The sequence below is a fragment of the Anolis sagrei genome, chromosome 6, assembly GCF_037176765.1.
Source record: "Anolis sagrei isolate rAnoSag1 chromosome 6, rAnoSag1.mat, whole genome shotgun sequence".
In the NCBI taxonomy this organism is placed as follows: Eukaryota; Metazoa; Chordata; class Lepidosauria; order Squamata; family Dactyloidae; genus Anolis; species Anolis sagrei.
In genome coordinates, this window is record NC_090026.1 from 130,037,205 (window position 1) to 130,056,063 (window position 18,859).

Consider the following 18,859-nt stretch of genomic DNA (forward strand, 5'->3'; position numbering starts at 1 on the left):
TGGGAACTACAACTCCCAGTGTTTGGGGGAGCTGTAGTATCCACAAAAGGTCTCATTTGTAAAGAGTCTCCATTGATCTGACACCTCCCAAAGGGAGAAGGGTCAGACTAGATGCCCTTTGGAGGGCTCTCCCACTCAATGCTTCATTGCTGTGGGTTTTATAGTTAGAGGGTTATTTTTCCTGTGTCTTATTTATCTCCGGGTTTGCTTTCTGACATGAAAGCGCAAGATACCTGCTAAACCAGTATAGGTTTTCCAATATGTCATGGGGGAGGTGAGAGTGCCTACACATATACATACACACATACACGCACACATATATAGTGTGTATAAGCACTCTTCCTTTTGGAACTGGAAGGAGCATGGGGCCTTTGTGAGCCACATGCACTCAAACATACACACTATATATTTTTGTATGTATATATATGTGTGTATATATACTATATATAAGTATGTGTGTGTGTATATAAGCACTCTCCCTTTTGAAGCTGGAAGGGAAATGGGTGTGTGTGTGTTGGTATTTTTGTCTGTAGCACACAGAGGACCCATTTCCCTTCCAGCTTCAATAAATACACACACACACACATACACATATATACACACATATATACATATATACACATATACATACACACATATATATATTGTAGTGTGTCTGTGTTTTGTGTGTGTATGTTTATGTGTGTGTGGCTCACAGAGGACCCATTCCTCTTCCAGCTCCAAAAGACAGCATGCTTATACATATATACATACATACATACACACACACACACACACACACACACACACACACACACATATAGTGTGTGTGTGTGTGTATGTATATGTATGTGTGTATATATGTTTTTGTGTGCACCCAGAGGACCCATTCCTCTTCCAGCTCCAAAAGACAGCATTCTTATACATATATACATACATACGCACACACACACACACACACACACACATACATATATATATATATATATAGTGTGTGTGTATGTATATGTATGTTTGTATATATGTTTTTGTGTGTACACAGAGGACCCACTCTTCTTCCAGTTCCAAAAGGGAGAGTGCTTATATGCATATACATACGCACACGTACATGCATATAGTGTGTGTGTATACATATAGTATATGTATATGTGTGTGTGTCTGTGTGTATACACTAGCCATTCCCTGCCGTGCATTGCTGTAGCCCAAGTTGCTGTTTTGTGTGTGTATGTATGTGAATATGTGTATATATGTGGTTTTGTGCATGTGTTGTAATGTAATTTTTTTGGCTTTTTAGGTCTCTTCCACTTTGTTTTGCAGTGTTTTTGTGAGTGATGGTCACTTGTTGGCCTGAGAGGTGTCTTGTGTCCAAATTTGGTGTCCATTTGTCCAGTGGTTTTTGAGTTATGTTAATCCCACAAACGGACATTACACACACACACACATATATATACACACATACACACACGCTGTGGGTTAAAGCACTGAGCTGCTGAGCTTGTTGACCAAAAGGTTGCAGGTTCGATTCCAGGGAGCGGCGTGAGCTTCCGCTGTCAGCCCTAGCTTCTGCCAACCTAGCAGTTTGAAAACATGCAAATGTGAGTAGATCAATAGGTACTGCTCCGGCGGGAAGGTAACGTCGCGCCATGCATTAGCCCCAGTTTCTGCCAACCCAGCAGTTCGAAAACATGCAAATGTGAGTAGATCAATAGGTACTGCTCCGGCGGGAAGGTAACGGCGCTCCATGCGGTCATGCTGGCCACATGACCCTGGAGGTGTCTACGGACAACGCCGGCTCTTTGGCTTAGAAATGGAGATGAGCACCAGAGTCCCAGAGTCAGACATGACTGGACTTAATGTCAGGGGACAACCTTTTTACACACACGCATGCACGTGTGTGTGTGTGTGGCACACAGAGGACCCACTCCTCTTCCAGTTCCAAAAGGGAGAGTGCTTATACATATACATATGCATACATATGGTGTGTGTGTGTGTGTGTGTGTGTGTCTCACAGAGGAGCCATTCGCCTTCCAGCTCCCAAAGCCACACACAAAGCTGTATTTTCTTTCTCTCTTTCTTTCTTTTTAATGTGAGCATCTCCAGGTGTTTTGCATTGAGGAAGGAATGCCACTCTTCTTTTTCCCCCTTCTTCTATTTTCCAGCAACTTTGCTTTGCCTTTAGGCACTTAACTCTTTCCCAGTCCTTCAAAAAGTGGGTGAAACCAAGGCAGGATGACTCAGAAAAGCAAGGGGAAAATGCAAGAATAGGAAAGGGACCCCCAAAGGTCATCTAGTCCAACCCCCAGATAGTGCGGCCGAAAGTTTTCCCTTGCATTATTATTATTATTATTATTATTATTATTATTATTATTATTATTATGGATCTTTGGAGATATCAGAATGGTTCGATTTAAGCAATGGGATTTTGAGTTCCCACCAAAGCAAAGGGACTGATGGGTGTGTAGGACAACAGATCCCATCACCCTCTGCAATAGGGATTTGGGGCTGGATGAATTGCACAGTCCTATTGAAATGAATGATTTGCATCAGAAGTTGCATTTGAATGGCCAACTTTTGTGTTGCTTTTGTCTTGCATTGTTTGCAAAACTTTCGCCGATGGCTTTGAGTCCTGTTATGGGGAGAAAGGTGGGGTGCAGATTAGTAATAATAATAATAAAAATAAAAATAAAAGTAATTATATAAATAATAATATAAAATAATAATAATAAATAAATAATATTAAATTATAAGTAATATTAAATAATAATACTTATAATTATGATGTTGCTGCAACAAGACAATGTGGCATGCAAATGAGTAATAATAATAATATAAATAATATAAAATAATAATAATAATAAATAATATTAAATAATAATACGTATAATATAATTTTGATGTTGTTGCAAAAAGACATGGCATGAAATGAGTAATAATAATAAGAATATAAAATAATAATAATCAATAATAAATACATAATATTGAATTATAAATAATATTAAATAATAATACATATAATATAATTATAATGTGGCAACAAGACAACATGGCAGGAAATGAGAAATAATAATAATAAATAATAAATAAATAATATTAAATTATAAATAATATTAAATAATAATACATATAATATAATTATGATGTTGTTGCAACAAGACAACGTGGCATGCAAATGAGTAATAATAATAATAATAATAATAATAATAATAATAATAATAAATATTAAATATTAAATAATAATACTTAGTAATAATAATAATATAAAATAATAATAATCAATAATAAATAAATAATATTACATTATAAATAATATTAAATAATAATACTTATAATATAATTTTGATGTTGTTGCAAAAGGACAACGCGGCATGCAAATGAGTAATAATAATAATAATAATATAAAATAATAATAAATAATAAATAAATAATATTGAATTATAAATAATATTAAATAATAATACATATAATATAATTATGATGTTGTTGCAACAAGACAACGTGGCATGCAAATGAGTAATAATAATAATAATATAAATAATAATATTAAATAATAAATATTAAATTATAAATAATATTAAATAATAATACTTATAATATAATTTTGATGTTGCAACAAGACAACGTGGCATGCAATAATAATAATAATAATAATAATAATAATAATATAAAATAATAATAATAAATAATAAATAAATAATATTAAATTCTAAATAATATTAAATAATAATACTTATAATATAATTTTGATATTGTTGCAACAAGACAACGTGGCATGCAAATGAGTAATAATAATAATAATAATAATAATATAAATAATATAAAATAATAATAATCTATAAATACTATTAAATTATAAATAATTTAATCATAATAATTATGATGTTGTTGCAACAAGACAACATGGCATGCAAATGAGTAATAATAATAATAAAATTATATAGAATAATAATAATCAATAATACATAATATTAACTTATAAATAATATTAAATAATAATGCTCATAATATAATTACAATGTTGTTGCAACAAGACAACAACATATTTGGTTTAGGCATGGGTTGGTGAAGCGCAGGCATGGGGTCATGCAATGGGAAGGGAACTCCAAAGGCCATCTAGTCCATCCCAATTCTGCGCAGGCAGGAAATACACAGCAAAAGCATATATAAAATAATAATAATAATCAATAATCAATAAATAATATTAAATTAGAAATAATATTAAATAATACATATAATTATGATGTTGTTGCAACAAGACAACCACATATTTGGTTTAGGCATGGGTTGACGAAACGCAGGTGTGGGGTCATGCAATGGGAAGGGGACCCCAAAGGCCATCTAGTCCATCCCCATTCTGCAGGAAATACACAGCAAAAGCATCTCCAGAAAAGGTCAAACCAAGGCAAGTAGAGGGTCGCCAAGCTACAAATCCCAGGATTCCACAGCACCAAGCGCCGGCTGCACAAGTGGCATTAAACTGGATTAATTCTGCCGTGTAGACGCACCCAGTGGGGCCTTTTTCTTCCTTCCTCTCACTTTCCCTGCTATGCCTTTAAGACATAGAGGCCTAGCTGTAATTAACTATCTCCAGATGCAAAAGAGAAGCCAATTAATTTTCTTTGTTCTTTGCTTGAGGGCAGGGAGCAGGAACACAGGAACACATAAGCACTTTTGTGTTTATGGCAGGCAAAAAGGATTTGGGAAAGGGATCCAACCTGGGGTTTTGCACCCACTTTTGCACCCAGTTGGAGGCACACGACACTTGTCGTGTGCCTCCAACTGGGTGCAAAAGTGGGTGCAAAACCCCATGCCAGCTGTTGGCGTTGTGCATTTGCGATGCTCTTCTTGCAAGCATTCCTCCTGGAAGGCGAAGGAATCAAGTCTGGGGCTTTTTTTTTTTTGGCTCTGAGTTGCATCTCTGTATGTGACAGGCCTGCATTCCTAAGGTTATTAATAGAGAACCCAGCCGGGTGGGGATTCCCAGGCAGTCTGTAGAGGTGGAAGGGACCCCCAAAGGGCATCTAGTCCACTCCCTTCTGCCATTAAGGGAGGTACAGTCAAAGCCCTCCCAGCAGATGGCCGTTCAGCCCTAATTCAATACCTCCACTGGACTCTCAAGCGGTCTATATACTCTCAATAGAGTTGGAAGGGACCCCCAAAGGGCATCTAGTCCACCCCCTTCTGCCATTAGGAGAGAAACAACCAAAGCCCTTCCAACAGACGGCCATCCAGCCCTAATTCAAAACCTCCACTGGACTCTCAAGTGCTCTATAGACTCTTCCCAGAGTTGGAAGGGACACCCAAAGGGCATCTAGTCCACCCCTTCTCCCATTAAGTGAGACACAACCAAAGCCCTCCCAACAGATGGCCATCTAGCCCTCCTTTCCAAAGCTCTGCTAGACTCCCAGGCAGTCTATATGCTTGCTAAAGTTGGAAGGGACACCCAAAGGGCATCTAATCCACCCCTTCTGCTATTAAGGGAGGCACAGTCAAAGCCCTCCTATCATTACATAATAATTTTACATTATTATTGTTGTTATTTGGTATTTGTTAGTATGTACTAAGTTAAAAGCATATCCATATTGAGAAATGTGCCCCCCTCCCACATATACATATAAATACCTATATGCTTTTAATCACTAATAGATAACATACATACAAACAAATACCAAGAAGGGAAGATGAAGAGATGGCCAGTAGGCTGTTAGGAATTGTGGGAGTTGAAGTCCAAGCCACCTGGAGGGAGGGATGAAGTTGGCCCAGGCCTGCTTTAGTTGGAGATCCTGCACTGAGCAGAATGGGGTCGGACTAGATGGCCTCAAGGGGACCCTCCCATGTCTAGGATGCAGTGATGCTCCAATGCCTTTCTCGTGTGGACCTTCAGTGTAGCCTCTTGTGTATTTCACCTGTGACAATTTCTTCCCTTGGCTCACATGGAAACACGTCTCTCCTTAGGTCCTGGCGCATCAGGGATGTGAGCATGGACACTTCACCCTGGCCGGAGAGTGCTGCGAACTCTGCCCTCCGGGTTTTGGGGCCACCGTCCCCTGCGGAAGCGCCAACACCAAGTGTGAGCCCTGCCAAGAAGGTGAGTCTGGCTGAGCACTTCAACTTCTATGGGTTATGGGCGTCCGCACTAAGAGTCAAAGCTCGTAAGATCATTTTTTATGAACGTGGAGGTTGGGTCATCAAAGAGAGAAAATGCATTTTAGCAGCAGCAGCAGAAGGGCACCACGGCCTTTTCCAAACTAATTCTATATCTAGATAGACTAGCATTGCAAAAAATTGCATTCCATTTTGCAGCTTCAAAGACTCCGACACGTAAGTGAAAACTATGCAGCATTGCAATGGGATTTCCACAACTGGATGTGCAGCGTTGCAACTAGAATTCTGCAACTGGATATGCATTATTACAACTGGGATTCAGCAACCTGATTTGCAGTGCTGCAACTCAGTCTGCAGCACTGCAACTGGGTTTCCTGCAACTGGGTATCTGCAACCAGATTGCAGCACTGCAACTGAGTTTCTGCAACTCGATTTGCAGCGTTGCAACTGGGATTCAGCAACTGGAGTTTCAGCGCTGCAACTGGATATCTGCAACTGGGATGCAGCAGTGCAGTGGGATTTCATCAACTGGATTTGCAGCATTGCAACTGGTATTCTGTAACCAGATTTGCAGCACCATAACTGGGTCTCTGCAACCGGATTGCAGCAGTGCAATGGGATTTCTGCAATTGGGTTTGCAACATAGCAATTGGGTTTCAGCAACTGGAGTTGCAGTGCTGCAATGGGATTTCCACAACCGGGATGTAGCATTGCAATGGGATTTCCACAACTGGATGTGCAGCGTTGCAACTAGAATTCTGCAACTGGATATGCATTGTTGCAACTGGGATTCTGCAACCAGATTTGCAGTGTTGCAACTCAATTTGCAGCACTACAACTGGGTTTCCTGCAACTGGGTTTCTGCAACCAGATTTGCATCACCGCAACTGGGTATCTGCAACCAGATTGCAGCACTGCAACTGAGTGTCTGCAACTGGATTTGCAGCATTGCAACTGGCTTTTAGCAACTGGAGTTTCAGCGCTGCAACTGGATATCTACGACTGGGATGCAGCGGTGCAGTGGGATTTCAGCAACTGAATTTGCAGCATTGCAACTGGTATTCTGCAACCAGATTTGCAGTGTTGCAACTCAGTTTGCAGCACTGCAACCAAGTGTCTGCAACTGGATTTGCAGCATTGCAACTGGGTTTCTGTAACTGGATTTGCAGCATTGCAACTGGAGTTTCAGCAACTGGAGTTTCAGCGCTACAACTGGATATCTGCAACTGGGATGCAGCAGTGCAGTGGGATTTCAGCAACTGGATTTGCAGCATTCTGCAACCAGATTTGCAGTGTTGCAATTCAATTTGCAGCACTGCAACCGGGTTTCCTGCAACTGGATTTCCCAGGCTCTGTTTTAAGGATGCTGTATTGGGGATGGGGACAAAAGGAAGGCAAGGAGATACAGCGATGTTTTGACTCACTCTCCCTCTTTCGGCGACAGGTGTTACGTTCTCCTCCGTCTTCAGTGCCACGGAACCATGCTGGCCGTGTTCCCCCTGCCCTGGCAACGTGCCGGCGCTGGAAGCATGTGCTCCGACTCGCGACACCGTCTGTGCTGCCCGCTGTCCCCGTGGCCACTTCCAAGACCTGCAACCGGGGGCAAACGGGAGCCGTTTGGGTGGCCGGTGCGTCCCCTGCCAGCTGTGCCCCGGTGGCTACGGAGCGGCCAAGCCCTGCAGCCCCAGCGCTGATACCACCTGCCAGAAGTGCCCGCCGGGCTACTACTCCGAGGTTAAGAGCGCCTTCGAGCCCTGCCTGCCTTGCCGGCGCGAGTGCGGACCCAATGAGGTCATGATCCAGGCCTGCAGCCCGCTCTCGGACACGCTCTGCATGGGTCAGTATCACGGCTTGGTGGGCCAGGACTGAGACGATGGCTATCAAATGGAATCGTTTTGCACATTTGGCCTCTATAGCAGAGTAGAGCATAATTGAAATCTGCTGAGCCCATAACCCATAAGGATATTATTTGGTATCTCTAGCACAGGCATGGGCAAACTTGGACCCTCCAGGTGTTTTGGGCTTCCAACTCCCACAATTCCTAACAGCCAGTTCGAACTCAGGGAGCAGGATGAGCTTTCGCTGTTGGACCCAGCTTCTGATAACCTAGCAGTTTAAAAACATGCAAATGTGAGTAGATCAATAGGTACCGCTTCTGCGGGATGGTAATGGGTACCGCTTCTGCGGGACGAAAACTGCATTGAGTCGCCGAATTAGGCTGAAAAATGCGGTATAGAAATAAAGCAAATAAATAAATAAATAATAATGGCACTCCATGTGGTCATGCCGGCCACATGACCTTGGAGGTGTCTACGGACAACGCCGGCTCTTTGGCTTAGAAATGGAGATGAGCACCAACCCCGAGAGTCAGACTCGAGTAGACTTAATGCCAAGAGGAAACCTTTACCTTTACTTTACCTAACAGAAAGCAACGGCCAACTCTGAAGAGGAATTCTCCTTCACAAATATTTGCATTGCATTTCTATCTCATCCTGAGTTTTTATCATTTTACCTTGTGCATGTGGCCCACTCACTGTGATTGTGAGTTATCTATTACTGTATTTTGCATTATTTTATTATATTCTTATGCTTTATTTTATTTTATTGCGATGTTTATTTTGTGTTTTGGTTTTATTGTGTTGTTATGCATGCATTTCTGGGCTTGGCCTCATGTAAGCCACCCCAAGATGGTGGCGGGGTGTAAATAAAGATTATTATTATTATATAATTATTATTATTCCAAAAAATCACTTAAGGCAAAAGCAAGAAATTGTAATCCAAGGGTTGTTGTAATAATAATAATAATAATAATAATAATAATAATAATAATATTAATCTGTGTACAAATCTTGTTGTGTTTCTAATAATAATAATAATTATTATAATATTTATAACCTGCCCTATCTCCCAAAGACAACTCAAGGCAGCTTCCAGCAAAAATCAAACACAATGGCAAACATTCAATGCCAGCAACAGCATAGGTAAAGGTAAAGGTTTCCTCCTGACATTAAGTTTAGTCGTGTCCAACTCTGGGGTGTGGTGCTCATCTCCATTTCTAAGAGCCGGCATTGTCCATAGACACCTCCAAGGTCATGTGGCTGGCATGACTGCATGGAGCGCTGTTACCTTCCCGCCGAAGCAGTATCTATTGATCTACTCACATTTGCATGTTTTCGAACTGCTAGGTTGGCAGAAGCTGGGGCTGACAGCAGAAACTCACGCCGCTCCCCAGATTCGAACCTGCGACCTTTCAGTCAACAAGCTCAGCAGCTCAGCACATTAACCCACTGCGCCACCAGGAGCTCCATAGCAACAGCATATAAACAAATAAAAAAACAGATTCAACTTAAATAAGCAAAAAAAAAATACATCCCAGACTTTAGCAGCATAATCAAGTTCTTAAAACTCTTAAAATTTGACTAAAACTAATTGTTTGAGCTAAGATGGTATACAGCTAGCAAACGAAGGTAGAATTATATCCAAAAGCTTGGAACATGACCATAATCCAAAGGCTTGATACTTGGACTTGACTATAATCCCCAAGGTTTGAAACTTGAAACGAGATTTGTAATCTAAACAGGGGGCATGGAACTTAGAGAGGAGAACAAGATACAGATCCGAGAACAGATTGCCTAAGTCGCCGCTCACAAGACAGGCAACGTGACCCATGAAAATCCAACGTTGATCTCCCCATCAAACATTGACGCCACTTTTTTAAGAATCCTCCTCCTTGCCCATGACATCACACTTCCTCACACCGGGGATCCCTTTGTTTATCTTTCAGCCTCTGGGAACACCGGATTTGTCTCTGTTTCGCACTATCCCTTCTGAGCTGCAAACGCTGGGTTATCGGTAACTCTCCTGTCTCATCCACATTCCTTTCACAGTCAATCCCTACCTAGCTGATTCGAGAACAACAGATCTACCCAAAACATTCCCATTGACTTGAAAAACACTTTTGCTTTCCCTCACAGAAACACCAGGCTCAACCAGAAAATCCTCCTCATCCTCTGAGGTTTCAGGGGCCCCAACACCCTGCTACTGCAATTCCATAGTAGCTATTCATTTCAATAAGGTCTCATTATTACACTCTGTGCCTTCTTTCTGTGTGCAGACAAAGAGCTGCAGATCCTGAAGCGGACGGAAGGAGATTCCCGGAAGGATGTCCCCAAAAGGAACTCCCATTTGGACACGGAGGGCTTTGGCAACACTTCCTCTCCTGGGTTCACGGCCGAGGAGGAGGACAACAGCAAGGACATCATCCCCGTCTACTGCTCCATCCTGGCCGCCGTGGTGGTGGGACTCCTGGCTTACGTGGCCTTCAAGTGGTAGGTGCCATTTCCTGATTGGTTCTATAATGGGGAAAGTTTCTTAAGTTGCAAAACCTTTGCTTCTGCAGGAGGCACATCATCCTTCAACACAGTTTGCTTTAACTTTCCAATGAATATCTTATTGAGTCTCAACCCCTTCAACATAGTTCGTGGCACAAAATTGAAGTTTCTGGAGTAGAGCAAGTACTTTCAAAGTCAGGGCTACACAATGAAACAGGAAATAACACTTTCAAACCAGGAGTTGAAATTTGTTTTTCCAGTTTTGTGGAATGATTCAGTACGGATGTGAAATAACAGTATCAACTCTTTAATAATTTAATAATAGTAGTAGTGAGAGGAGAGGGTAATAGTATCAATAGACAGCAATAATAACAACACTGATCGCTAGCTATAACTCTAACAATAATAATGACAATACTATTACTACTTCTACTGGTAATAATAGTAGTAGTAGTAGTAGTGAGAGGGGAAGGGTAATAACATTAATAGACAGCAATAATGACAACACTGATCGCTAGCTATAACTCTAACAATAATAATGACAATACTATTACTACTTCTACTGGTAATAATAGTAGTAGTAGTAGTAGTAGTAGTAGTGAGAGGAGAAGGGTAATAACATTAATAGACAGCAATAATGACAACACTGATCGCTAGCTATAACTCTAACAATAATAATGACAATACTATTACTACTTCTACTGGTAATAATAGTAGTAGTAGTAGTAGTAGTAGTAGTAGTAGAGAGGGGAAGGGTAATAACATTAATAGACAGCAATAATGACAACACTGATCGCTAGCTATAACTCTTAACAATAATAATGACAATACTATTACTACTTCTACTGGTAATAATAGTAGTAGTAGTAGTGAGAGGGGAAGGGTAATAACATTAATAGACAGCAATAATGACAACACTGATCGCTAGCTATAACTCTAACAATAATAATGACAATACTACTACTACTTCTACTGGTAATAATAGTAGTAGTAGTGGTGGTGGTGGTAGTGAGAGGGGAAGGGTAATAACATTAATAGACAGCAATAATGACAACACTGATCGCTAGCTATAACTATAACAATAATAATGACACTACTATTACTAATTCTACTGGTAATAGTAGTAGTAGTAGTAGTAGTAGTAGTAGTGATAGTGAGAGGAGAAGGGTAATAACATTAATAGACAGCAATAATGACAACACTGATCGCTAGCTATAACTGTTATAGCTAGCTGTTAGCCCCAGCTTCTGCCAACCTAGCAATTTGAAAACATGTGGCATGTGCATGTGTGCTGTGTTGTTATGTGCATGTAAAATTAAATAAATTTGAAAATACATCACAGAGTCCTAGACGCTTGGGAAGTGTTCGACTTGTGATTTTGTGATACGAAATCCAGCATATAGATCTCGTTTAATGTGACATACTGTGCTTTTGTCTTGGTAAAATAATAATAATAATATCTATCTTTGAGCCACTTTGAGTCTCCTTTGTGGAGAGAAAAAGCGGGGTATAAGTAAACAACAACAACAACAACTCTTGGGTTGTTGTAGGTTTTTTCGGGCTATATGGCCATGGTCTAGAGGCATTCTCTCCTGACGTTTCGCCTGCATCTATGGCAAGCATCCTCAGAGGTAGTGAGGCTACCTCTAGATCTAGGGAAGTCATGCTCCCCATGCTCTCTTCCGCTTTGGTTAGGCCACACTTGGAATATTGTGTCCAATTCAGGGCACCACAACTGAAGAGAGATATTGACAAGCTGGAATGTGTCCAGAGGAGGGCGACTCAAATGATCAAGGGTCTGGAGAACAAGCCCTATGAGGAGCGGCTTAAGGATCTGGGCATGTTTAGCCTGAAGAAGAGAAAGCGGAGAGGAGATATGATAGCCATGTATAAATATGTGAGAGGAAGCCACAGGGAGGAGGGAGCAAGCTTGTTTTCTGCTTCCCTGGAGACTAGGACGCTTTGGAACAATGGCTTCAAACTACAAGAGAGGAGATTCCATCTGAACACGAGGAAGAACTTCCTGACTGTGAGAGCCGTTCAGCAGTGGAACTCTCTGTCCCAGAGTGTGGTGGAGGCTTCTTCTTTGGAAGCTTTGAAACAGAGGCTGGATGGCCATCTGTCAGGGGTGCTTTGAATGCAATATTCCTGCTTCTTGGCAGAATGGGGTTGGACTGGATGGCCCAGGAGGTCTCTTCCAACTCTTTGATTCTATGATTCTATGATGCTTGCCATAGATGCAGGCGAAACGTCAGGAGAGAATGCCTCTAGATCATGGCCATATAGCCCGAAAAAACCTACAACAACCCAGTGATTCCGGCCATGAAAGCCTTCGACAATGCAACAACAACTCCTGTTTGGAAACCTAAAGTAGCCCTGTGTGTTCTGTCTGGTTTTTGGATGTGCGGATCAAGCAACACCTGTGGAAATATCAAGGGACCCTCTCCAATTTTCACCCTCAAAGAGGTTCTGATTTTGGACTTTGCAACTGGACGGTACAGTTGTGTAAATCCTCCTTTGGGAACTCGATCGGAAGTTCCTCCTTTTCTGTGTCCAGCATGGCGATCGGTCAAAGAAGGACTCTGGCCCTCGTTGTGGACAAGAGGAGCCCCACCACTTGGAGTGCGGAGGCCGAGGGACACGGTTGGGGAGCCGGCCTTGAATAGGATTAGCCTGGATTCGGCGGGCGGAGATTAAGCCCGGCTTCTCTCCCTTGGATCAATGAAAGGATTCCTGGCCCGCTCGCCGCTCTATTTGGAGGGCCTCCCCACAAAAAAGCACCCGTTCTTTGTGCCGCCTTCCCTTCGGAGCGGATTTAGTCCCCTCTTTATATTCCGCTCACACCGACGTGGGACCCCCGCGACCCAAACTCTCCTGCTGATGCTTTATGGATTTCATAAAGCCCTTCGTTGAAAGAGAACCATTGCACATTGCGCACACACACATCCTTTTCCCTTTGTGGCTTCGGCACGGTCCACGGTGCCACCAAATCGCAGAGTTGTGCCATTGGAAGGGACCCCCAAAGGCCAACCAGTGCAGTCCCCTTCTCCCATGCAGGAGTCCACAATCCAAGCCCTCCCAACAGATGGGCATCTAGTCTTGGCTGGAATGCCTCCAAAGACGGCAACTCAACACACACATCCTTTCCCCTTTGCGGTTTCGGCACGGTCCATGGTGCCACCAAATCGTAGAGTTGTGCCATTGGAAGGGACTCCCAAAGACCATCCAGTGCAGCCCCCTTCTCCCATGCAGGAGTCCACAATCCAAGCTCTCCTACCAGATGGCCACCCAGTCTTGGATGGAATGCCTCCAAAGAAGGCAACTCAACGCACACATCCTTTCCCCTTTGCGGTTTCGGCACGGTCCACCATGCCACCAAATCTCAAAGTTTTGTCATTGGAAGGGACCCCAAAGGCTATCCAGTCTTGGCTGGAACGCCTCCAAAGAAGGCAACTCAACGCACACATCCTTTCCTCTTTGCGGTTTCGGCACGGTCCACGGTGCCACCAAATCGTAGAGTTGTGCCATTGGAAGGGACTCCTAAAGACCATCCAGTGCAGCCCCCATCTCCCATGCAGGAATCCACAATCCAAGCCCTCCCAACAGATGGCCACCCATTCTTGGATGGAACGCCTCCAAAGAAGGCAACTCAACGCACACATCCTTTCCCCTTTGCGGTTTCGGCACGGTCCACCATGCCACCAAATCTCAAAGTTTTGTCATTGGAAGGGACCCCAAAGGCTATCCAGTCTTGGCTGGAACGCCTCCAAAGAAGGCAACTCAACGCACACATCCTTTCCTCTTTGCGGTTTCGGCACGGTCCACGGTGCCACCAAATTGCAGAGTTGTGCCATTGGAAGGAACTCCCAAAGGCCATCCAGTGCAGCCCCCTTCTCCCATGCAGGAATCCACAATCCAAGCCCTCCCAACAGATGGCCATCCAGACTCGACTGGAACGCTTCCAAAGAACACACACATTCTTTGCAGTTTCGGCATGGTGCACGGTGCCACCAAATCGCAGAATTGTGCCATTGGAAGGGACTCCCAAAGACCATTCAGTGCAGCCCCCTTTTCCCATGCAGGAGTCCACAATCCAAGCTCTCCCAACAGATGGCCACCCATTCTTGGCTGGAACACCTCCAAAGAAGGCAACTCAATGCACACGTCCTTTCCCCTTTGCAGTTTCGGCACAGTCCACAGTGCCACCAAATCGCAGAGTTGTGCCATTGGAAGGGACTCCCAAAGACCATCCAGTGCAGCCCCCTTCTCCCATGCAGGAGTCCACAATCCAAGCCCTCCCAACAGATGGCCACCCAGTCTCGACTGGAACGCTTCCAAAGAACGCACACATCCTTTGCGGCTTCGGCACGGTCCGCGGTACCACCAAATCGCAGAGTTGTGCCATTGGAAGGGATCCCATAAGGCCATCCAGTGCAGCCCCCTTCTCCCATGCAGGAGTCCACAATCCAAGCTCTCCCAACAGATGGCCATCCAGTCTTGGCTGGAATGCCTTCAAAGAAGGCAATGCAACGCACACATCCTTTCCCCTTTACGGTTTCGGCATGGTCCATGGTTTAGCCTGAAGAAGAGAAGGCTGAGAGGAGATATGATAACCACGTATAAATATGTGAGAGGAAGCCTCAGGGAGGAGGAGGGAGCAAGCTTGTTTTGTGCTTCCTTGGAGACTAGGACGCAATGGAGCAATGGCTTCAAACTACAAGAGAGGAGATTCCATCTGAACACGAGGAAGAACTTCCTGACTGTGAGAGCCGTTCAGCAGTGGAACTCTCTGCCCCAGAGTGTGGTGGAGGCTCCTTCTTTGGAGGTTTTTAAACAGAGGCTGGATAGCTATCTGTCGGGGGTGCTTTGAATGTAATTTTCCTGCTTCTTGGCAGAATGGGGTTGGACTGGATGGCCCATGAGGTCTCTTCCAACTCTATGATTCTATGAAGAAGAACCCTTTGGGTTCAGCCAGTTACCCAATGACATGTCTCTCGAATGGGAGAAGGGCTTTTTCCTGGCTTACCTTCACTTTCTTGCCCTGCATTTTGGATAGAAGGCCTTCTTCTTCCCTGGCTTTGCCTCCCCTCCGTCTCTCCATCCCCGTCCCAGCTGTTTCCCCCTCCCCACTTTGGCATTCCTATGGCCAGAAATCCAGAGCCATCTGTCTTTGGGATGCCAGCGGGGGAGAACGGGAACTCATCGGGGCTTATTATCCCTTCCTTTGAAAAGCTTAGAGAAAAGAAGGGAGGGGGGTGTGCTTCTTCGCCCCTCTCCCCTTCCCCACATTGACATTTTTCTAAAGATCGGATGAACTTGGACCCAGTTTTCTCTCCCTCCCTTGACCCCCCCCCCCCCAACCAACTCAAATATTTGCAAAGAAGATTGTGGATTGACAGAACCAACTACGGGTGCATCTACACTGGAGAATTGGTGCACTTGAACACCTATTTTATCTACAAGGTTTTAGTAGAAAGCCATGGGATGTTACTCAGTATTGGTGCCAATCAGGTCTCCAAGGGAAGCGTGTTGTATAAATGGACTCCAAGTGGCTTACATTAAAAGCATTAGTTAGGTTTTAATTGAAATCAGTTAGGTTTTAATCAAAAGCCATGGAATGAGACCAGTATGGATGCCAATGGGGTCTCCAAGGGAAGTACTTTTTATAAATAGATAGGAAAGGTTAGCCATGAAATGACACCAGTTTTTTGTGCCATTTGGGTCTTCTATAAATGGATTTAATTGGTTAGGATTGAATAGAAAGCCATGAAATGACACCAATATTGATGCCAATCAGGTCTCCAAAGGAAGTATATTCTACTAATGGGTTTAATTGGTTAGGATTTAATGGAAAGCCATGGAACGACACTGGTTTTGGTGCCATTTGGGTCTCCAAGTGGTGTATCTATATAAATAAAAATGTAATGTTCATTTGTGGGATTAACATAACTTGATGCACCTCCTCTTGGCAAATTTCTCTCTTTCACCCTCTATTTGCGCCTCTTCAAATTCTACAGCACTGCTGGTCACAGCTGACCTCCAGCTGGAGCACTCAAGGGCCAGGGCTTCCCAGTTCTCCGTGTCTATGCCAGAGTTTTTAAGGTTGGCTTTGAGCCCATCTTTGAATCTCTTTTCCTGCCCACCAACATTCCGTTTTCCATTCTTGAGTTTGGAGTAGAGCAACTGCTTTGGGCGTTGGTGGTCAGGCATCCAGACAACATGGCCAGCCCAGCGGAGTTGATGGCGGAGGAATCAATGCTTCAATGCTGGTGGTCTTTGCTTCTTCCAGCATGCTGATGTTTGTCCACCTGTCTTCCCAAGAGATTTGCAGGATTTTCCGGAGGCAGTGCTGATGGAATCATTCTAAGAGTTGCATGTGACGTCTGTAGACAGTCCACGTTTTGCAGATGTATAGCAGGGTTGGGAGGACAATAGCTTTCTCAACAAGCACCTTGGTCTCCCTACGGATGTCCCAGTCCTCAAACACTCTCTACTTCATTAGGGAAAATGCTGCACTCGCAGAGCTCAGGTGGTGTTGAATTTCAGTGTCAATGTTGGCTTTTGTGGAGAGGTGGCTGCCAAGGGAGCGGAAATGGTCAACATTTTCTAATGTTACACCGTTAAGCTGTATCTCTGGCTTTGGAGAGGGATTGACTGGTGACTGCTGGAAAAGCACCTTGGTTTTCTCAATGTTCAATGACAGACTGAGCTTCTCATATGCTTCTGCAAAGGTGTTTAGAGTTGCTTGGGGATCTTCTTCTGAATGCACACAGACGACGTTGTCATCAGCATACTGGAGTTCTATAACAGATGTTGTTGTAACCTTGGTTTGTGGAATCCGGTGTCAAACAGGGATGTGTTATCGCCCCAACTTTATTCTCCATCTTCATTGCTATGATACTTCACCTTGTTGATGGGAAGCTTCCCACCGGAGTGGAAATCATCTATCGGACAGATTGCAAACTGTTTAACCTCAGCAGACTGAAAGCCAAAACCAAAAGAAAACAAGGAAGTCTTAATCCAGACACAAAATAAAGTCTCTTACGAAGTCCCAAAAGAAACACCAGTCTTCCATCAGACAACGGACGATGAACTAAGTCCTTAGCAGCAGACACAAAAGCTGACTACTTTTGCTACTGATTTATAGCCCTGAATTCCCCATGCAGGAGGTGCTAGGGTGTCTCCCAATTAGCACAGCGTTTTTAGCAGCTATCCTAGCAGAACACCGTCTGTGCTCTGTCTCTTTTCATCTCTCTAGAAATGTGGGCACTTTCAAACCTTCATTGTCTGATTCTTCTTCTCCCTCCAATTCCTGAGCACTTCCCTGCTCCCCTTCCTCCTCCGAAGATGAGGAATCCCTAACAGAGACTCTGCTCAACCCGCTTTCCCCTTCTCTTGTTTGGTTCCAGTTGGACAACCTGCAAGCAGAAGCACCAGCTGGCCAAGGCCAGGGCTGGAGAGGCGGTGATGTCCCCCGAAGGGGAGAAGCTTCACAGCGACAGTGGGGTCTTCCTCGACACCCACAGCCTTCAGGAGCACCACCCGCTCAACAAGGGTAAGAGCCTCATCCAGAGGGGAAAGGTATAGTAGTACCTCCATGCGCCGCTTGGCTGGGTTGAATGCACTTGGATATAAGTAAAGGCATGTTTTAGGGTTGAAATGATAGGTTGTATTTAGGCTAAATGTGTTTCTGCGTAGAGGGGAAGGGACTCATGCCAACTCCAGCTAGCCTTGGCCACCACGGCCATTTCCCAAGCCAGACATTCAAAAACTCCAGAACTGGTGGAGAGATTAGAGAGGGGCTCTGCGTCCCCTTTGGCTCACTGGAATCACAGAAACAGCCCCATATTCCAAAATCACTTGTGAAAACCTACAGGATTTGAACTCCTCCAAGAAGAAATCTCACAAATGATAGCTGGGGTTCACCTTGGGGTAGCAGGTAATTGGCAGATATAATACAAGAACTTAGGCGATCCCTGGTAGCCTGAGGATGATGGTCCTCCAAGCGTAGTGTCTTGATGGTGGGTTCATAGGTGGCTGTGGAGCCCTATTCTTGATCCGCGTGTTCTCTTGCAGTGAGGGCATCCGTTTCCAGGTGGAAGGTGGTCCCGGTCAGGGTTGGCTTGACATGCCTTCCTCTTGGCATGTTTCTCTTTCGCCATCCATTCGTGCCTCTTCAAATTCCGCAGCACTGCTGGTCACAGCTGACCTCCAGTTAGAGCCCCCAAGGGCCAGGGCTTCCCAGTTCTCAGTGTCTCTGCCACAGTTTTTAAGGTTGGCTTTAAGCCCATATTTCAGTTTCGTTTACCAATGTTACATTTCCCATTCTGGAGTTGGGAGTGTAACTGCTTTGGGCATTCGGACAATGAGGCCAATCCAGTGGAGTTGACAGCAGAGAATCATTGCTTCAATGCTGGTGGTCTTTGCTTCTTCCATCATGCTGCCGT

The 18,859-nt window shown here is 43.9% G+C and overlaps 1 protein-coding gene across 1 annotated transcript in view; it reads left to right on the forward strand.

The window, feature by feature from the left end:
• Positions 1 to 18,859, forward strand: part of LOC132779045 (tumor necrosis factor receptor superfamily member 16-like) — a 70,306-nt gene that overhangs the window by 44,929 nt on the left and 6,518 nt on the right. Inside the window, exons 9-12 of the mRNA XM_067470409.1 lie at positions 5,932 to 6,064; positions 7,526 to 7,918; positions 10,196 to 10,409; positions 17,822 to 17,967. Coding sequence (XP_067326510.1) covers positions 5,932 to 6,064; positions 7,526 to 7,918; positions 10,196 to 10,409; positions 17,822 to 17,967 — 886 coding nt within the window. The remainder of the gene's footprint in view (positions 1 to 5,931; positions 6,065 to 7,525; positions 7,919 to 10,195; positions 10,410 to 17,821; positions 17,968 to 18,859) is intronic.